This window comes from Ambystoma mexicanum, chromosome 11, assembly GCF_040938575.1.
Source record: "Ambystoma mexicanum isolate Mex_15411 chromosome 11, UKY_AmexF1_1, whole genome shotgun sequence".
NCBI lineage: Eukaryota > Metazoa > Chordata > Amphibia > Caudata > Ambystomatidae > Ambystoma > Ambystoma mexicanum.
This window is the reverse complement of record NC_090934.1, coordinates 570,464,587-570,478,498: the sequence shown is the minus strand read 5'-3', so window position 1 is coordinate 570,478,498 and position 13,912 is coordinate 570,464,587. Positions and strand designations below refer to the sequence as shown.

Here is a 13,912-nt window from a genome sequence, read left to right as displayed (position 1 = left end):
CTGGAAATGCTAAGGATGTGAAGAGACAAAATGTAGAAGAGATGGAGACACGGAAAAGCGTCCTATGCAACCATAACAAAATTCAACCATTTCACCCCCCTCCCCCTTTTTCACAGCTGAAATGTGCAACAGGAGTTGTGAAACAAGTTAATTTGCTATTAAGTCTTCTGCTTTGTCCCCTGTCTTTCCCCAGCCTATTTGGTGGACACCCTTGGAGCTAGTGCCCTTTCCTTTACTGTTCGTGTCCTCCCTCTCTAAAATTGGCAAATGCAAGTTCACCACAGGATCCCCGACCACGTCTGCCCTTCCTGCTGCTGTGCCCTTCTCAACAAGGTCCAACCCACAGCTCTGAGCCACCCTTCTCCGCTGCCCACGTAGCTGTGGTCCTCCCCTTTCGGCATCCATGCATTGTTCAGAGAACTGTTTGCACTGAATTACACACAAAATGTTCTCTGCACCCTGAAACGCACTGCATAAAAGGAAATCCGAGATATGAAGACATAACCTTTAAAATTGGTCACATATAAATAATATCTCTTATGCCACACATGGCATGTGGCTACTGAAATCAAGTCAGTCTGCATTAACTTGGTTATCACAAAATGACTAAACAAAGACAGCCCTCTTGTATGAACTTCCATCTTATTTCCATGTCATGACCTGACATGCATTGTAATGCCTGTACCCAATTCCACAATTCACTGCTGCACCCCTTCCCATCGGGCACACAGAATTAGTAAGGTGCTTTCCCTTACCTGGCCTGCTTTCATTTGGCTTTGGCTGGACTTCCTCCACACATTCAGCTGGAAACCATCCGATGTGTCCTCGAGCACTTCCTTCCCAGAATCCCCCTTCTCCAATGCTGAGAACTGAGGGGAAGCAGAAATGCGCCGCATTTTAATGTGTGACCACCTAATATTAATTAACGTGCACAGACAGCTGAATTCTAGACGGCAGCGGTGTTAGTTCACTGTAATATACATAATTAGGGAAGCTGCCTTTTCACAAATCTATTAATAGAACATTTTGTGCAAAGCGTTGAAAACAAAAAGCACAGATACGATGACACTTTCCAAAAAGCAAACACTGCCCCACTGGAACATCAGGCTAAGTCTCTTGAACTTAACCATTTTGATGCTTTTGAACAAATGACTAAAATGTCCACGCAACAGCAAAAGCAACTACGTTAAAATATGATGTGATGTAAACTGGACAGGAGCCGCTATTCAGCTAATTAAGGTCACACTGTGGCACAACCTAAGCCCCACAGGCGCCCTTCACCTCATTGACTGTATGTATGACTCCTGTGTCACGGAGGCAGTCACTTTAGCAGACATGAGACATGAAACAAGGGTCATGGCAGTTTTCTGTTGTCCTCTGTCTTTGTCTTTCCACATTCCAGTCATTATCGACTATTTATTTATTGTTGTTTTTAGTTCAGATGAACTTTTACAACATTACAAATACACACACAAACAGCTACAAAAGAACAATCACAATAAGATCAAGAAGGTTCATAGTTACATCATCCAAGATATCGGTCAGTATCAATTTCATTATCATAAACCTTAATCCTAACACATCATATCACTTTAAATAAATAACACTCATAACACTCACTCTTTCTATGCATAATATTAAAATCTTAATTCATATTTACATCAAAATACTGAATAACTATGCAGCATATCTAAAACATTGTACATCACTAAAGTGTTCACCATTTCATTTCACAATTGTTTACATTAAATATGCTGCCTCAACTATTGTCTGTAGGTGTCAATGAGGTGAATAATGTTGATTGTGGTTTAAGCATTACAAATGCCGCAGTCCAGACATTATATAAAGCGATAATCAAAGTTTCGGAAGGAGTGCTTAAACCTAGATTCCAAAAATGTACAGGATTCACAGAATCAAAATTATGATAATACCGACTGGATTAACACCTGTATAATGCCTCTAATTTGGGACACCCTGTTAACATATGTCTCACAGTGTCTAAATTATTTTCAATTTCACATACGCGGCACATTCGTTGGACTCTATGGATGCCGGTACCCATTGCAACGCACATCATTGGCAGAGCAGAACCACATCACAACTGGCAAGTGATAGAGCACACCATGCGCGGTGAATCATCCACTGGGACAGGTATGGCATGGCATGGCAATGCACCTCTACGATATGTAATGGCTGCACCTCACAAGTAAATGCTGCACTTCTGGAATATGGTGGTAGCACCGCTGACCTGTGATAGGTGAACTCCTGCCATGTGGTTACTGCGTCCATGTCAAAATAAAGCAGGACACTCTAGTGAACCACTAGCGTAACACTGAAATATGATTGCAGGCCCTCACATAGGATAGGATTAACGTAGCACATGGTGCACAGCGAGTAGAGTGTTTGATTTGAAATCCTTGCAGAGCCAGCTGAGGCAGGTTCGAATCCCGGCAGGGCCAAACTCAGGCTTTCATCCTTCCGAGGTCGATAAATGAGCACCACACAACTTGGGTAATAATGATGCCTCAGATGCCTGAGGGTTCGTAGCGCTATATAAATGCTAAATTATAATAATTATTTATACAAATAACTAAAGTGTCCATGACACAGGAAAAGCAACTAAGTAGACTGAGGTCCGAGGTCAATACTTTGACCTCGGACCTCAGACTCTGGCATATGATGACAGCGATTTTGAACATGATGTGCGTCTCCTGCAATATGATGAAGGACCAAGGATATAGTGACAGTTGCCATAACCTCTGACGGAAGTGGCCATATATTGCTATGGTAATACCCATGGCATGTGATGGCATCACTTAAGCATGTAATGTCAGTGCCCCAGCATACGATGGCTGAAACCAGCATAATGACGACTACACCACTAGAATGCAATGCCTGCGAACCGGGCAGCCATGGCAGCTCTCTTATATCGTTAGTGAAAACTAATTTAGTGAGACTGCGTGAACAGTGTACGAATTCTACGAGGTATTTATTATATTTAAGCTAAATGAATGTGTTAACATTGCAAGTTACATAACTTGTGATGTCATTGGGATTGCAATGTGTGTGATGTCACTTAAGGTAGCCCCGTCGCTTTTGTGAATTGATGCAAAGGAAGGCATCTAGGCAACGTGCCAAGTTTGAAACAAATTCAGATACAAAATACAGTTTGAGTTGAGACAAAAAAAATGTCATCTAGTGGTAAAAGAGTATGGATGAGCATGAAGCTAGCTAACTTACAGAAGCGTTTTATAATGGCAAATCCCCATTGGAAAACGTTCTGTGAATTAGGCCCTATGAGTGCTACCTTTGGAGTATGTGCACATAAGCAAAGGGTTGCATTACAGTAAGATTGTAAAACAACTAATATTCTTCTAGAGCATAACTTAAGCAGTTTTCGAAAACGATAATATAAAACGTTATCAATCTGTTATCAGAGAGCGTGAAATGCAAATTAAATAACCATATGTTCAATAATCCACTGCAATTTGAAATCACGTCATGTAATCCAAAGGAAATCCGGGTTTCGAAATTGAGGGGAGGTGGCAGCTATTTAGCTACTCCATGTAGCCCAGAAGAAAATATTTAGCTCAAAACCAATAGATACCAGGAGCTACTTTTGGCTACCCAGGCCAACTGATGCCAAACAAACACACCTATGTGAATTTAACTCTAGGCATTTGGGACAATTCATAAATGAACATTAGGACACATCTACACTACAGTTAAAGTATCTGGGTCATTAATAATGGACACAATGAAATGTTTGCATCTTATGTGGAAGTAAGATTGCAGAAGACTATGTGCTAGCTCCTTGTTACCCACTGGTAGCTCCTGGTCACTGGTTAATGCTGGATACCCTGGAGCTACTTTTAGCGCCTGCTTGGCCAACCTTCATTTTGACCCATGGAAATCAATTATTCAATTTAAGGGTTGTTGTGCAGAGATGACACCTTTTGATCTGTGTTTATATGCACCACAAACCATTAAAAATAAATGCTGCTTGCATTGATTTCCAGGCGTGATGAAGATAAACAACTTTTCTGCCAGTTCCGTGAGAAAATTCAATGAACAGTGTTCTGGTCGAAACATGTTTAGTGATACTGTTGCTGTTCCATTTAAGCACTGTCCAACAAAAATCAACTGGGAAAATACACATGCATTGCAAAAGACCTTCGTCCACAAAGCACATCACTAGCTGTTGGGTTGTTCTTGCTTCATGGTCCTAATAGTGTATATCAGTTCAGAGCAGTGGTTTTTATCTCAGGTAGCCCATCTACCCTGGTGTCTGGTGATAACCTTCCAAGGAAGCATGGTCGAGAGTAGATACAACCCTGTGACTACTGCAGCTAGGGGCCCTGAAGAGTGTTTGCGGTTCCATTGGAGTCGCTTATATTTTCTGCATGTCCATCGTCAATGGTTTTGTTTATATGAGTGGATTATAATGTCATGTGGTGACATCATATGGGGACAGCATAATAATGAGCTCTGTAAGCATTATTTGGTTTCATCATGTTTTCTGGATTTAATTTGGGGGCAACAGTTGTATCCCTTAATTGGTCTTGATTAATATTATTATTATAATTGATTTAATATATGCGCTTAACACCGTAGAGGTTTCTATGCGCTGGCCCGGGATTCGAACCTGTGTTGCTTTGCTTCCAAGAAGAGCTTGTTGCCACTGAGCTATACTACCCATGACTACAATTAATCAGATGTTCTCTGATACTTTTCCCAATGCATTGTAGCAATCACTTGACTGAATGTAATGCTCTCTATTACATAATAGAAACTCAGAACGGCTGTAATCCCAACTAACAGCTAGCTCATTTTAAACACAAGACCACCAAATACGCAGTGATAACATGAAGAAAGACACGTAAACCTGCTTTTGCATGTTTGCTGCAATGCGAAAGGAGCATATGATAAACTGACCTGCTGTAGCATTATATTGAGAGACTACCCTTAACCTGGAAATCCCCCCTCCCAACAATCAACAAGCCCTACAACCAATTGCTTAAGTTTTCTTTGCGCTGGCCCTATTGACAACTTATATAGAGTCACATAAATCTACCCCGCTGTGCCCATAGTGGGACAAGAACCAGGTTGGGGTATAGAAACGATATATATTTATTTAAATGCCAAGTTCAATGAATAACACATTTAACCCCTTAAGTGCCAAGGACGAGTATGCTTGTCCTTTTTGCATATACTTCCATAATAGCCTGGCACTTATTAATCACAAACGCCATCTTTGTTGTGGCACAAAACAAAGCCTCAATTACAAAACACACTTTTTAGGATGTTACTTTTAAAACACACTTCTTCTGCATTTACTTTTGTCTCACAAACATGGAACACAGGCTAAATAATCAGTTCAACGCTCTTGCCCCACAAACCCCTTTCGTCATAGTAAAAAATACTTTGTAAGATGATTAGAGCATAAACATCAGCACTTCTTGATAAGGGTATACTTTTTAATCACATACACATTTCGATTTTCAAACCACTCTTAGAGCAACATTTGTAAGGTTAATTTCCTTGCCGCTTGAAATTGCTTGCAGTTTTGGAAACATAGATTTGAATAAATCCATGGTGCAAATGACACCTTGTTTCCTTTTCACCCAACGGCAGTGCAAAATCGTTTTATCAGGGTCACTTACTCACTGTAAGGAGAGTGTATATTTCCTGGAAATTACACTTCTCCCCCAGCCCCAAAAACCCATGCATCAATTACATGCAGCACCCTTGTGTTCAAAGGCCAGGTCTAGGGAGAGGGACAGTTTAGAAATGTCACTTTTCAGATGCCCCCTCAGTTAAAGGCCCATGTTGGGGAAGTTGGACAGTAAAATGGGGATGATTATTAATTTTGTTTTTCAGACACCCATTTCACTTAAAGGCCCTTGTTAGGGGATGCGGACAGTTATGAATTCTGGTTCTGGGGCAAAGGGCACCCCTTTGTTAAATACAATGTTGAAAGAGTGGTGACAATTGGGAATTTCGTTTTAACATAAGTATACCTTTTGTTTAAAAGCAAGTTTTGGGAATGGGTTTCAGGTGGGAATTTTGTTTTAAGGACAAGTATGTTTTGGGTTTGAAAGGTAAGGATTGGGGATGGAAAAAACACCTTTTTGTTTTAAGGCAAGATTTGGGGATGGTGACAATTATTTTTGTTTTGGTGGCAAGTATATCTTTTTGTTTAAAAAGAAGTTTTGATAAGGGGTATCAGTTGGCCATTTTGTTTTAGGGAAGGGCACCCCTTTTCATTAGAGAAGTCAGGGATGAACAGAAAAAAACCAAGGCACCCCAATTACTTGAAATGACTATCTTGTATCTTCTTGCTATGAGAGAGGTTAACATTTTGAATTCTTCTAAGCTCTCCCTGTATCAGTCTATTTGGGAGTTAATAAAATTAATATGCAGTCAAATATGTTAAGGGTCTACATACTTTTCCCCTCCACCCACTAATGGAAGAGCACCCACAATGAAAGGGAATGGGTCACGCTGACATGTTGAACAATCTACTTACTTTTGGACATTTCTGGGCTTGGCACTCATGGAGACTGAACAGGGCTTTGCTTTTAGGGAAAAACAGGATTCTGTCCAGCACTTCAGTCACGGGGATCTCACAGCAATCCTCCCTCTATGGCTCCAGGGAAGTATCACAGCCTCTGTTTTCTAGTCTCCCCAGCAATGGAAATCTCCAGCCCTCTTCCAATTTTTCCACCCAGATGAGTTTTGAGCAGATCTCCTTTGGTGATTTCTGGCAGCTGTCCCACTTTCATAGTGCAAGATCTTTTGACTCTCTAAGCCCCTCCCATGGAAAGTGAACATTAGGCAGTGCTAACGTATTATCTCGCAACCAGGATTGGACACTTACATTTCTCTCCATATCCCCACCTAGTCCAGTCCCTCTCTAAGGATTGGATCAGGAGTCTGGAACAGAAATATTGCAACTCCCCTTTGAGATTCAGATTTCTTTCCCATGTCCAATTTCACCCAAAAATTCCCCACATGGCAACATTTTGTAAATTAAGAATAAATGCCACGATATATAGATATTAATATTCCTCTCACGACGGATTGGTGAAGCTTACTTTAATTTCGGCACCTCATTGCACAAGTGCACAATGATTATTTGTCATTCTCACAGAAAGTACTATAGTTATGAACATGAATTTTAACCTCCTGATACAGAATTCGATGACCCATCAGCTTGCCAATTATTACATTCAGAACATTTTCAGGGCAGTGAGAAACACATTTTAGCTTCCTATTGCAATACCATAAGTCAAATGTCGATACATTTTATTTCAACAAAATCGCCCTAAAATGATCTTTAAAATGACATATGAATGGATACAGTGTGACATATCAATGCTGAGAAAGTCACTAGTTCTGCTCATCCATTTACACATTTCCCCATATAGGTTTCATTTCTGTTGAACTGCTGCAGCCTCTTGGGCTGAATGTTAGCTTAAGGCTGGGGTAAAAGCCATTAGCCTTTTGTTATTTGAAAGTTCATGGGCTGAGGAGATCCTTATCATGCAGCAGACCGTTACCCTCTCCCCATTGTCATGCTGACATCTGGCATTTTGTCCTGTAATCTGAAGTTGACCACAACAATTTTCTGGGTCTGTGTTGATCTGGCCCTGTTGTAAATGCTTTGGCTTTACAGAGATTTCCCTTCCAGATAAGGACCCAGGCAGGCCTTGGAAATCTGCCCAACAACAAGAAACATGGTCTGTTTTAGGCCTAAATGAGATTTACATGTGACCAATGGAAACAAAATAGCCTCTTCAATTATTGCTGGTATTTTGCATGTGAAGCATACTATACATTTTAATACTTTGCATATCGCCAACACATACAAGGCCTTTTCCACAATATATTTATTTTAGAAGGGGAACATGTTTTTCTCATGTCTTGATTCAGAACTGCAAAACACACATGCAATGCCATTTTAATTTCAGTATTTGGAACCCCTGCTTTTCATGTGAAAGGGGCCTTTGTCTCTTGCAAATGAAAATTAAAAGCTGCTTTTTCAGTTCAACCTTTCCCTTTGTAATGAAAGATAGGCCTTTTAATTTCCAGTCCTTGGCCAGTCACATAACATTTCCATGTTATCACAACTCTTCCTTGTGTTACTTGCAGAAACACACACAGTCTGCATGACTAGGCCCATTTTCAGTGTGCAAGTTGTTTTGAAGGCTAGCAGGTCCTTTTTCCAGTCAGCCCTTTAGTTATATTTGTTTGGTCTGTGATTAAACCCCACACTGTGTTTAGAATTCTATAAGGAGATGATGCACAAAAGTATTACAAATCACCCAAGAGGTTAGTACATTTATAAACAGAGCACACCTATTGTTAAATTATCATCATCAAACATGTTTATTCGGAAATATGAAATATTCCATTAAACGACAAAAAAAAAAAAGAAAAATGAATTACACATTTCCAACATTGCAAAGGCACCAATTGTATAAAAGGCAGATAAAAATAGGTACCAAAAATTACGAATCACTGTCGACAATAGTAATAACAACTGACACTTGCTTTCCAATCAGGAGGGCACAATTTAAATATTATACATTGTAATCAAGCATAAAACAGGACTCAACCCCTATTCCCCATGCACAGTTCATTATACAAATTGGTGGCACTAACTACCCCCACCTTGCAAATTCAATAAGTTCTTTCTAAAATACATCGCTCTTTTTAAAAAAGTCAACAGTGCCCAGGATGTAAAAACTGACTCGGCGCTCAGAAGGAACTCTAGTGCGACCTTATATAAACGTATCTCCGTTTTCTTAAGAGCGGGGACCAAGGTCATTCTGCGGATACCCGCATAACCTGTACAAAAAAACAACAGATGCACGAGGTCCTCGCGCTTGTGACCACAGACTGGGCAGCCGGCATCACTGGGGAAACGTTTCCAATTGCATGTGTTTCCCTGTAGCCGAAGACAATCAAAGCGGGCCCTCGTAATCAACCACCTTTCTGTTTTAAAAGTGCTCCTAGTCAAATATGGTTGGATTCCAGAGAGATTACTAATACTGGAGTGAAAAGAATCATATTGCTGGGTATAACCCAGGAGAATTTTTCTCCTAGCTGCAATTTCTCCCAGTTTAGCCTTGTAGGCTGCCCCCTCAGGCTTAGTAATTAAAGATTCAGGCGGAAACAGGGCACTTAGATTGACTTCCCCCAATTTAGCAGAAACATAGGCTAGCCATGGGATTTTTTTCCATCCTGATCTGCTCAACACAGTACGTAAAATAAAGTGGCACAAAGTTGCATGTTCGTTAGCCCACAGCCGGATCCAAAAAAGTAAAGGCGCCTTCATCCACTGATCCTCCCAGAACTCTACCCCCAATTCTCTATGGATAGCTAATCCGGGGGCGCTGGTCGGTAACCCCAGCAAGTTTTTAAAATATTTGTTTTCTTTACCTTGGATTTCAGCCGCGTTTTGATAACCCCAAATAGCTGCACCATACAGAGTGGTTGCCAAAGTTTGTGCACCATAGATTTTCAGAATCACGTCAAGAGGCTGAGCTTTACTTTTTGACGCAAATCTAAAAAGCCCCCCTATCTGTTGGCTCATCTTTGCCGATTGCTTTGCCACATGTGCCCTTCCATTTAGGGCCTCTGACAAACTAATCCCGAGATAGTCGAACACCTTGACTCTAGGGATTGTTTCCCCAACGCATAGCATGGGTTTCATTGGTGCTGAACGTTTCCTTCCGACACATGCCATGACTGCTGACTTTTTAGTGTTAATTTTTAGGCCCAGATTGTTCATAAAGGTTGCATAGGCGTCAATCAAGACCTGTAATGCCCTTGGTGTTCTGGCTATTAGTACTGTGTCGTCCGCATAAGCCAGGACCGGAAAGCCCCTACCCCCCAAAACCAAATAGTCTGCCCTTACATCAGTGAGGTCCCGCGAGAGACCATTAATATATAGGCAAAAACAAATGGGAGCAAGCACACACCCCTGCCTTACACCGCATCCCACCCGGAAACAAGCTGTGCAGTGCCCACCCGGCCCACTACGTACACAGGCCTCGTTGTCCGTGTGAAGGTCGACCAGAGCCTGCAGGATCTCCCCCGGGCACCCCAAGGACCCAAGCACTGCCCAGAGCTTGGCTCTGTCCACTTTGTCAAAGGCAGTGCTTAGGTCCATAAAGGCCAGATATACTGACTCACCCAATCTAAATACCGAATTAGCCACCAAAATGTAAAGATTAAGGCTCTGTTCAATGGTGCCTACACCAGGACGAAATCCAAATTGGATGTCTGACAAGATCGACTGTGCCCCGATCCAGTTTTCAATTCGTGCTAACAGAATTCTCCCAAAGATTTTGAAGGAAGAATCCAGCAAAGAGATAGGCCTATATGCAATTGGACTAGAAATGTCTCCTTTTTTAAATATTGGAAAAATTATGGCCTTTTTCCAGGACGGGGGATACTCCCCTAGCTTTAAGCAGGCATTAAAAACCACTGTTAAGAGCGGTGCCCACAACGCAATAGGGTCCTGTTAAATTATCATTACTGGTACAAATGGATTAAATAGCCAATTTCCCTTACCAAGTCGAATACTACATTTTGTTTTTAGCTTGTCTTTTTATAGTATTCGAAAAACTATTGCTAGTCTTTTTTAATATTCCATAGTATTTGTTTTAAGCAGCATACTACATGAAGGCTATTCAGCATGCTGAATACTAGTCTATTACTAACACTAAACAAATACTTGTTTGCAGTCTTTTAGTCTTCATTTAGTATTGAATACTACATTACCACTATTGACGACTACTGAGAAGACAAAACAAAGATGAATATAAGATCTACATATCTCATTTAGTTTATCCATACCATATACTATGAACCTAAGATGTGAGCTTGTGCAAACAATTTCCAGACCCCAGTATTATTCATTTTTGATGAATGCTTAAAAGGCTATTTTACAAAGGACAAAATGAATTCCAAAATCAGGTTTTTCATGTCTTATTTTTATAGGCTTACTGGAAGGCCCACCCTAGTAAAAGAATGATGAACCCATGTCAAGCTTGTAATTGTGACTTCAAGTAAGCAGATGTATTCACATACCCTAACCTCTGACCTGGCAGAGCATGAAGGCCTCCTGAAGAATTGTATTGTATTGTTTATTCATTTATAAAGAATGACCTATTTCATTAAAACAGCCTATCAAAAGGGTATTTGTTTTAAAGACCGCAGATTGTTCTGTGGATACCAGGGGTGAGCAACACATGCAATTCAAGTTATATTGTACAGTAAAATGTGCTGCACAAAATGTTGTATTTAACGTGACAAGTGGGGGAAGGCATTTTTAATTATAACTTTGGAATCCTTGGTCCATTTCAAAATCAGATATAGAACATGGATTACATGCTTATAATAAAATGATGTATTAAAATGTCTGATGCGTTAATCCATTTGCATATTTGAATACATCTACTATGCATGTAGTTACACAAAGGATGGCTCCAGTTTCAAAATATACTTAAATGAAGAATTGTTCATCAAGCATCCATATCAGAGATTATGAGAAAAATAATTATTCCAGTCCATTTTTCATTTCATTTCCTGAGAGGATGGCTACCTCATAGTTTACATATCGTGTTATGACAGAGGATTTCAATGGGTCAATTGAAGCAAGGAGGGGGACCCTAATGGGTGATAGTAAGGTAACTGAACCCGTCACAGGCTGTGCCCAAACCAACATTGCTGTATCAAAAGATGCTGCATTTTTAAACCCAAACACATAGGATGGGATGACAGTTTTGGAAAGCAGAAAAGGACAGAGGATTTCAATGGGTCAATTGAAGCAAGGAGGGGGACCCTAATGGGTGATAGTAAGTAAACTGAACCCGTCACAGGCTGTGCCCAAACCAACATTGCTGTATCAAAAGATGCTGCATTTTTAAACCCAAACACATAGGATGGGATGACAGTTTTGGAGAGCAGGAAAGGAAGAGAGCCTGGCTGACATGAGAAAAGCAGATTGGCTCACCAACTGGAGGTAGCTGATTGACATTCTCCTTAAAATGGCCATTTCCAGATTAGAATGAATGTGGTGGCCTTTCCCAAAACAGGAGCATGCTACTTGAGAGATATTTTTGGAACAGATAGGTTGTCTCAAAGGAAGCCCTTTTCTGGAGCTGATGCTCAAGTCAGTTGATGTACCTACCTGTCCGGGGACTTTGTATTCACTTTTGTTTTGTCTTTCAAAGACCCTAAATTGCACGGGCAAATGTCCTATGAATTAATTCAATCCCACATAGCAATTTAAAGTATTTTGGACAACCTTGAAAATGAGCTATGTCTCTGAAAGGGGGAATATAGGACAAAGCAAACATGTTTTGTGATTGATAATTAAAATTAAAACCCTAGATTATTTCACCAAAATAAGGCTTTCCACCAATAATTTTAGATCTTTGGAGGCCTTAGACTTCTCGAAATGAAATGTGGAATGAGAAGCCGTTGTGACTGATGTTTGCTACTGTTACCATAGTCAATAAAGTAATTGTAACCTATTGCCAAATGAACTCCTGGAAATCGGGTGTTGAGAGGGTGAGCCGGATTCCTTCAGAACATTGAGTTAGGGAATGCTGTCCTCACATTTGGATAGAAAACAGAATTCCCAAACCAAAGCATTTAAAAAAACAAATATTTAAACCAATTGAACACAACACTGATGGTGTCCAATGTGTGTGTCTTTGTCCAAGCTAGCAACCAGTGTCTGGCAGTTTAGATTTGAATTAGCCTGAGGATAAGAGAACCATATGTGGTGCTACTTTGATGCCAACACTTGTCTATGGTTTCAGAGAAAACTAAGTGAATTATTTTGTTCCAACTTTATTCTGAAAATTGCTTTAGTTTTTTATATCAAGGGGGATGAGGCTTGGAAACAACTAGAATTCCATGCTGTATATTGTATGAGCTAAATGTAATGAAAATCAAATTAAGTACAAGTCTGCACTATTGCCTAGAACAGTCATTTGTATTGGTTGTTCGATGTATGGATGTTTGTGCAAAAGGGAATGAAAACATTACTGACACAAATGTGGGCAGGCTGTGCTTTCCTTTCTGTAGACTACCTGTATCCAGCTACACATTGTGGGTGACTTCCCCAGAATTGCAAGTTAGGGGACCACCTCCAATACCTTGATTTATTATTTTCAATAAAACAATATTCAGTATCTCAGGTGGTTGGGGGGATTGTCATGGTGGGGGCTGCTCTATCAGGGATAATTTTCTGTAAACAAAATCAATCAATATAAATATAAATATATTCCATAGATGGACGTCATTATAGCATTCATAATAGGAAGTTGACAATGGCCTTAATGAAAGAAGAAGTGAGGTGCACAGATTCTGAGACATCTTTCCTATCCCTCAAGACACGTCTCCACTATTTCTTTGCAGCTCAGTTTTTCCAATGTGCCATCAAAGCCACCAAGGCGTTTCCTTGTGTTATAATTTGGTCAATCACAATTTAACATTATAAGGGAGTATTGTATAATGGTCCATGCATTTTCAAATAAGTGATCAGGTTCAAGGCTTTTGAAAAAGATTTACTTTGATAGATATATATAGGGGTGCTCAGGCCTTTAAAAAGAATAAGCAAAACACAGGTGAATCAATCATCACGTTTTCAACTATCTTCCCACATGAAATGATAAGCCAAGCATATAAAAACAAGGTCTGGATTTTGATATTTTGGACCTTATCAAGCACTTTCTGTTTAGTTCAATTAAAAAGTCTCAAAATCTGGCCTGACCTGGAAAAGAAATGGTGAAACTACCATCTATTAGGGACGGGCATAAAAGGCAAAACACACATTGCAACATTGGCTTGCAATTTAGGATACAGTAGGTCTTTATCAGGCCCCTTA

General features: G+C 40.2%; 1 protein-coding gene across 8 annotated transcripts in view; it reads right to left on the bottom strand.

Moving 5' to 3' along the window:
• The window catches only part of SHANK2 (SH3 and multiple ankyrin repeat domains 2), a 4,166,579-nt gene that overhangs the window by 1,614,496 nt on the left and 2,538,171 nt on the right, over positions 1–13,912 (bottom strand). For all 8 annotated transcript variants that reach the window (XM_069623409.1, XM_069623408.1, XM_069623411.1 and 5 more), the window contains one exon: positions 756–869. In XM_069623409.1, the coding sequence (XP_069479510.1) occupies positions 756–869 (114 nt within the window). The remainder of the gene's footprint in view (positions 1–755; positions 870–13,912) is intronic.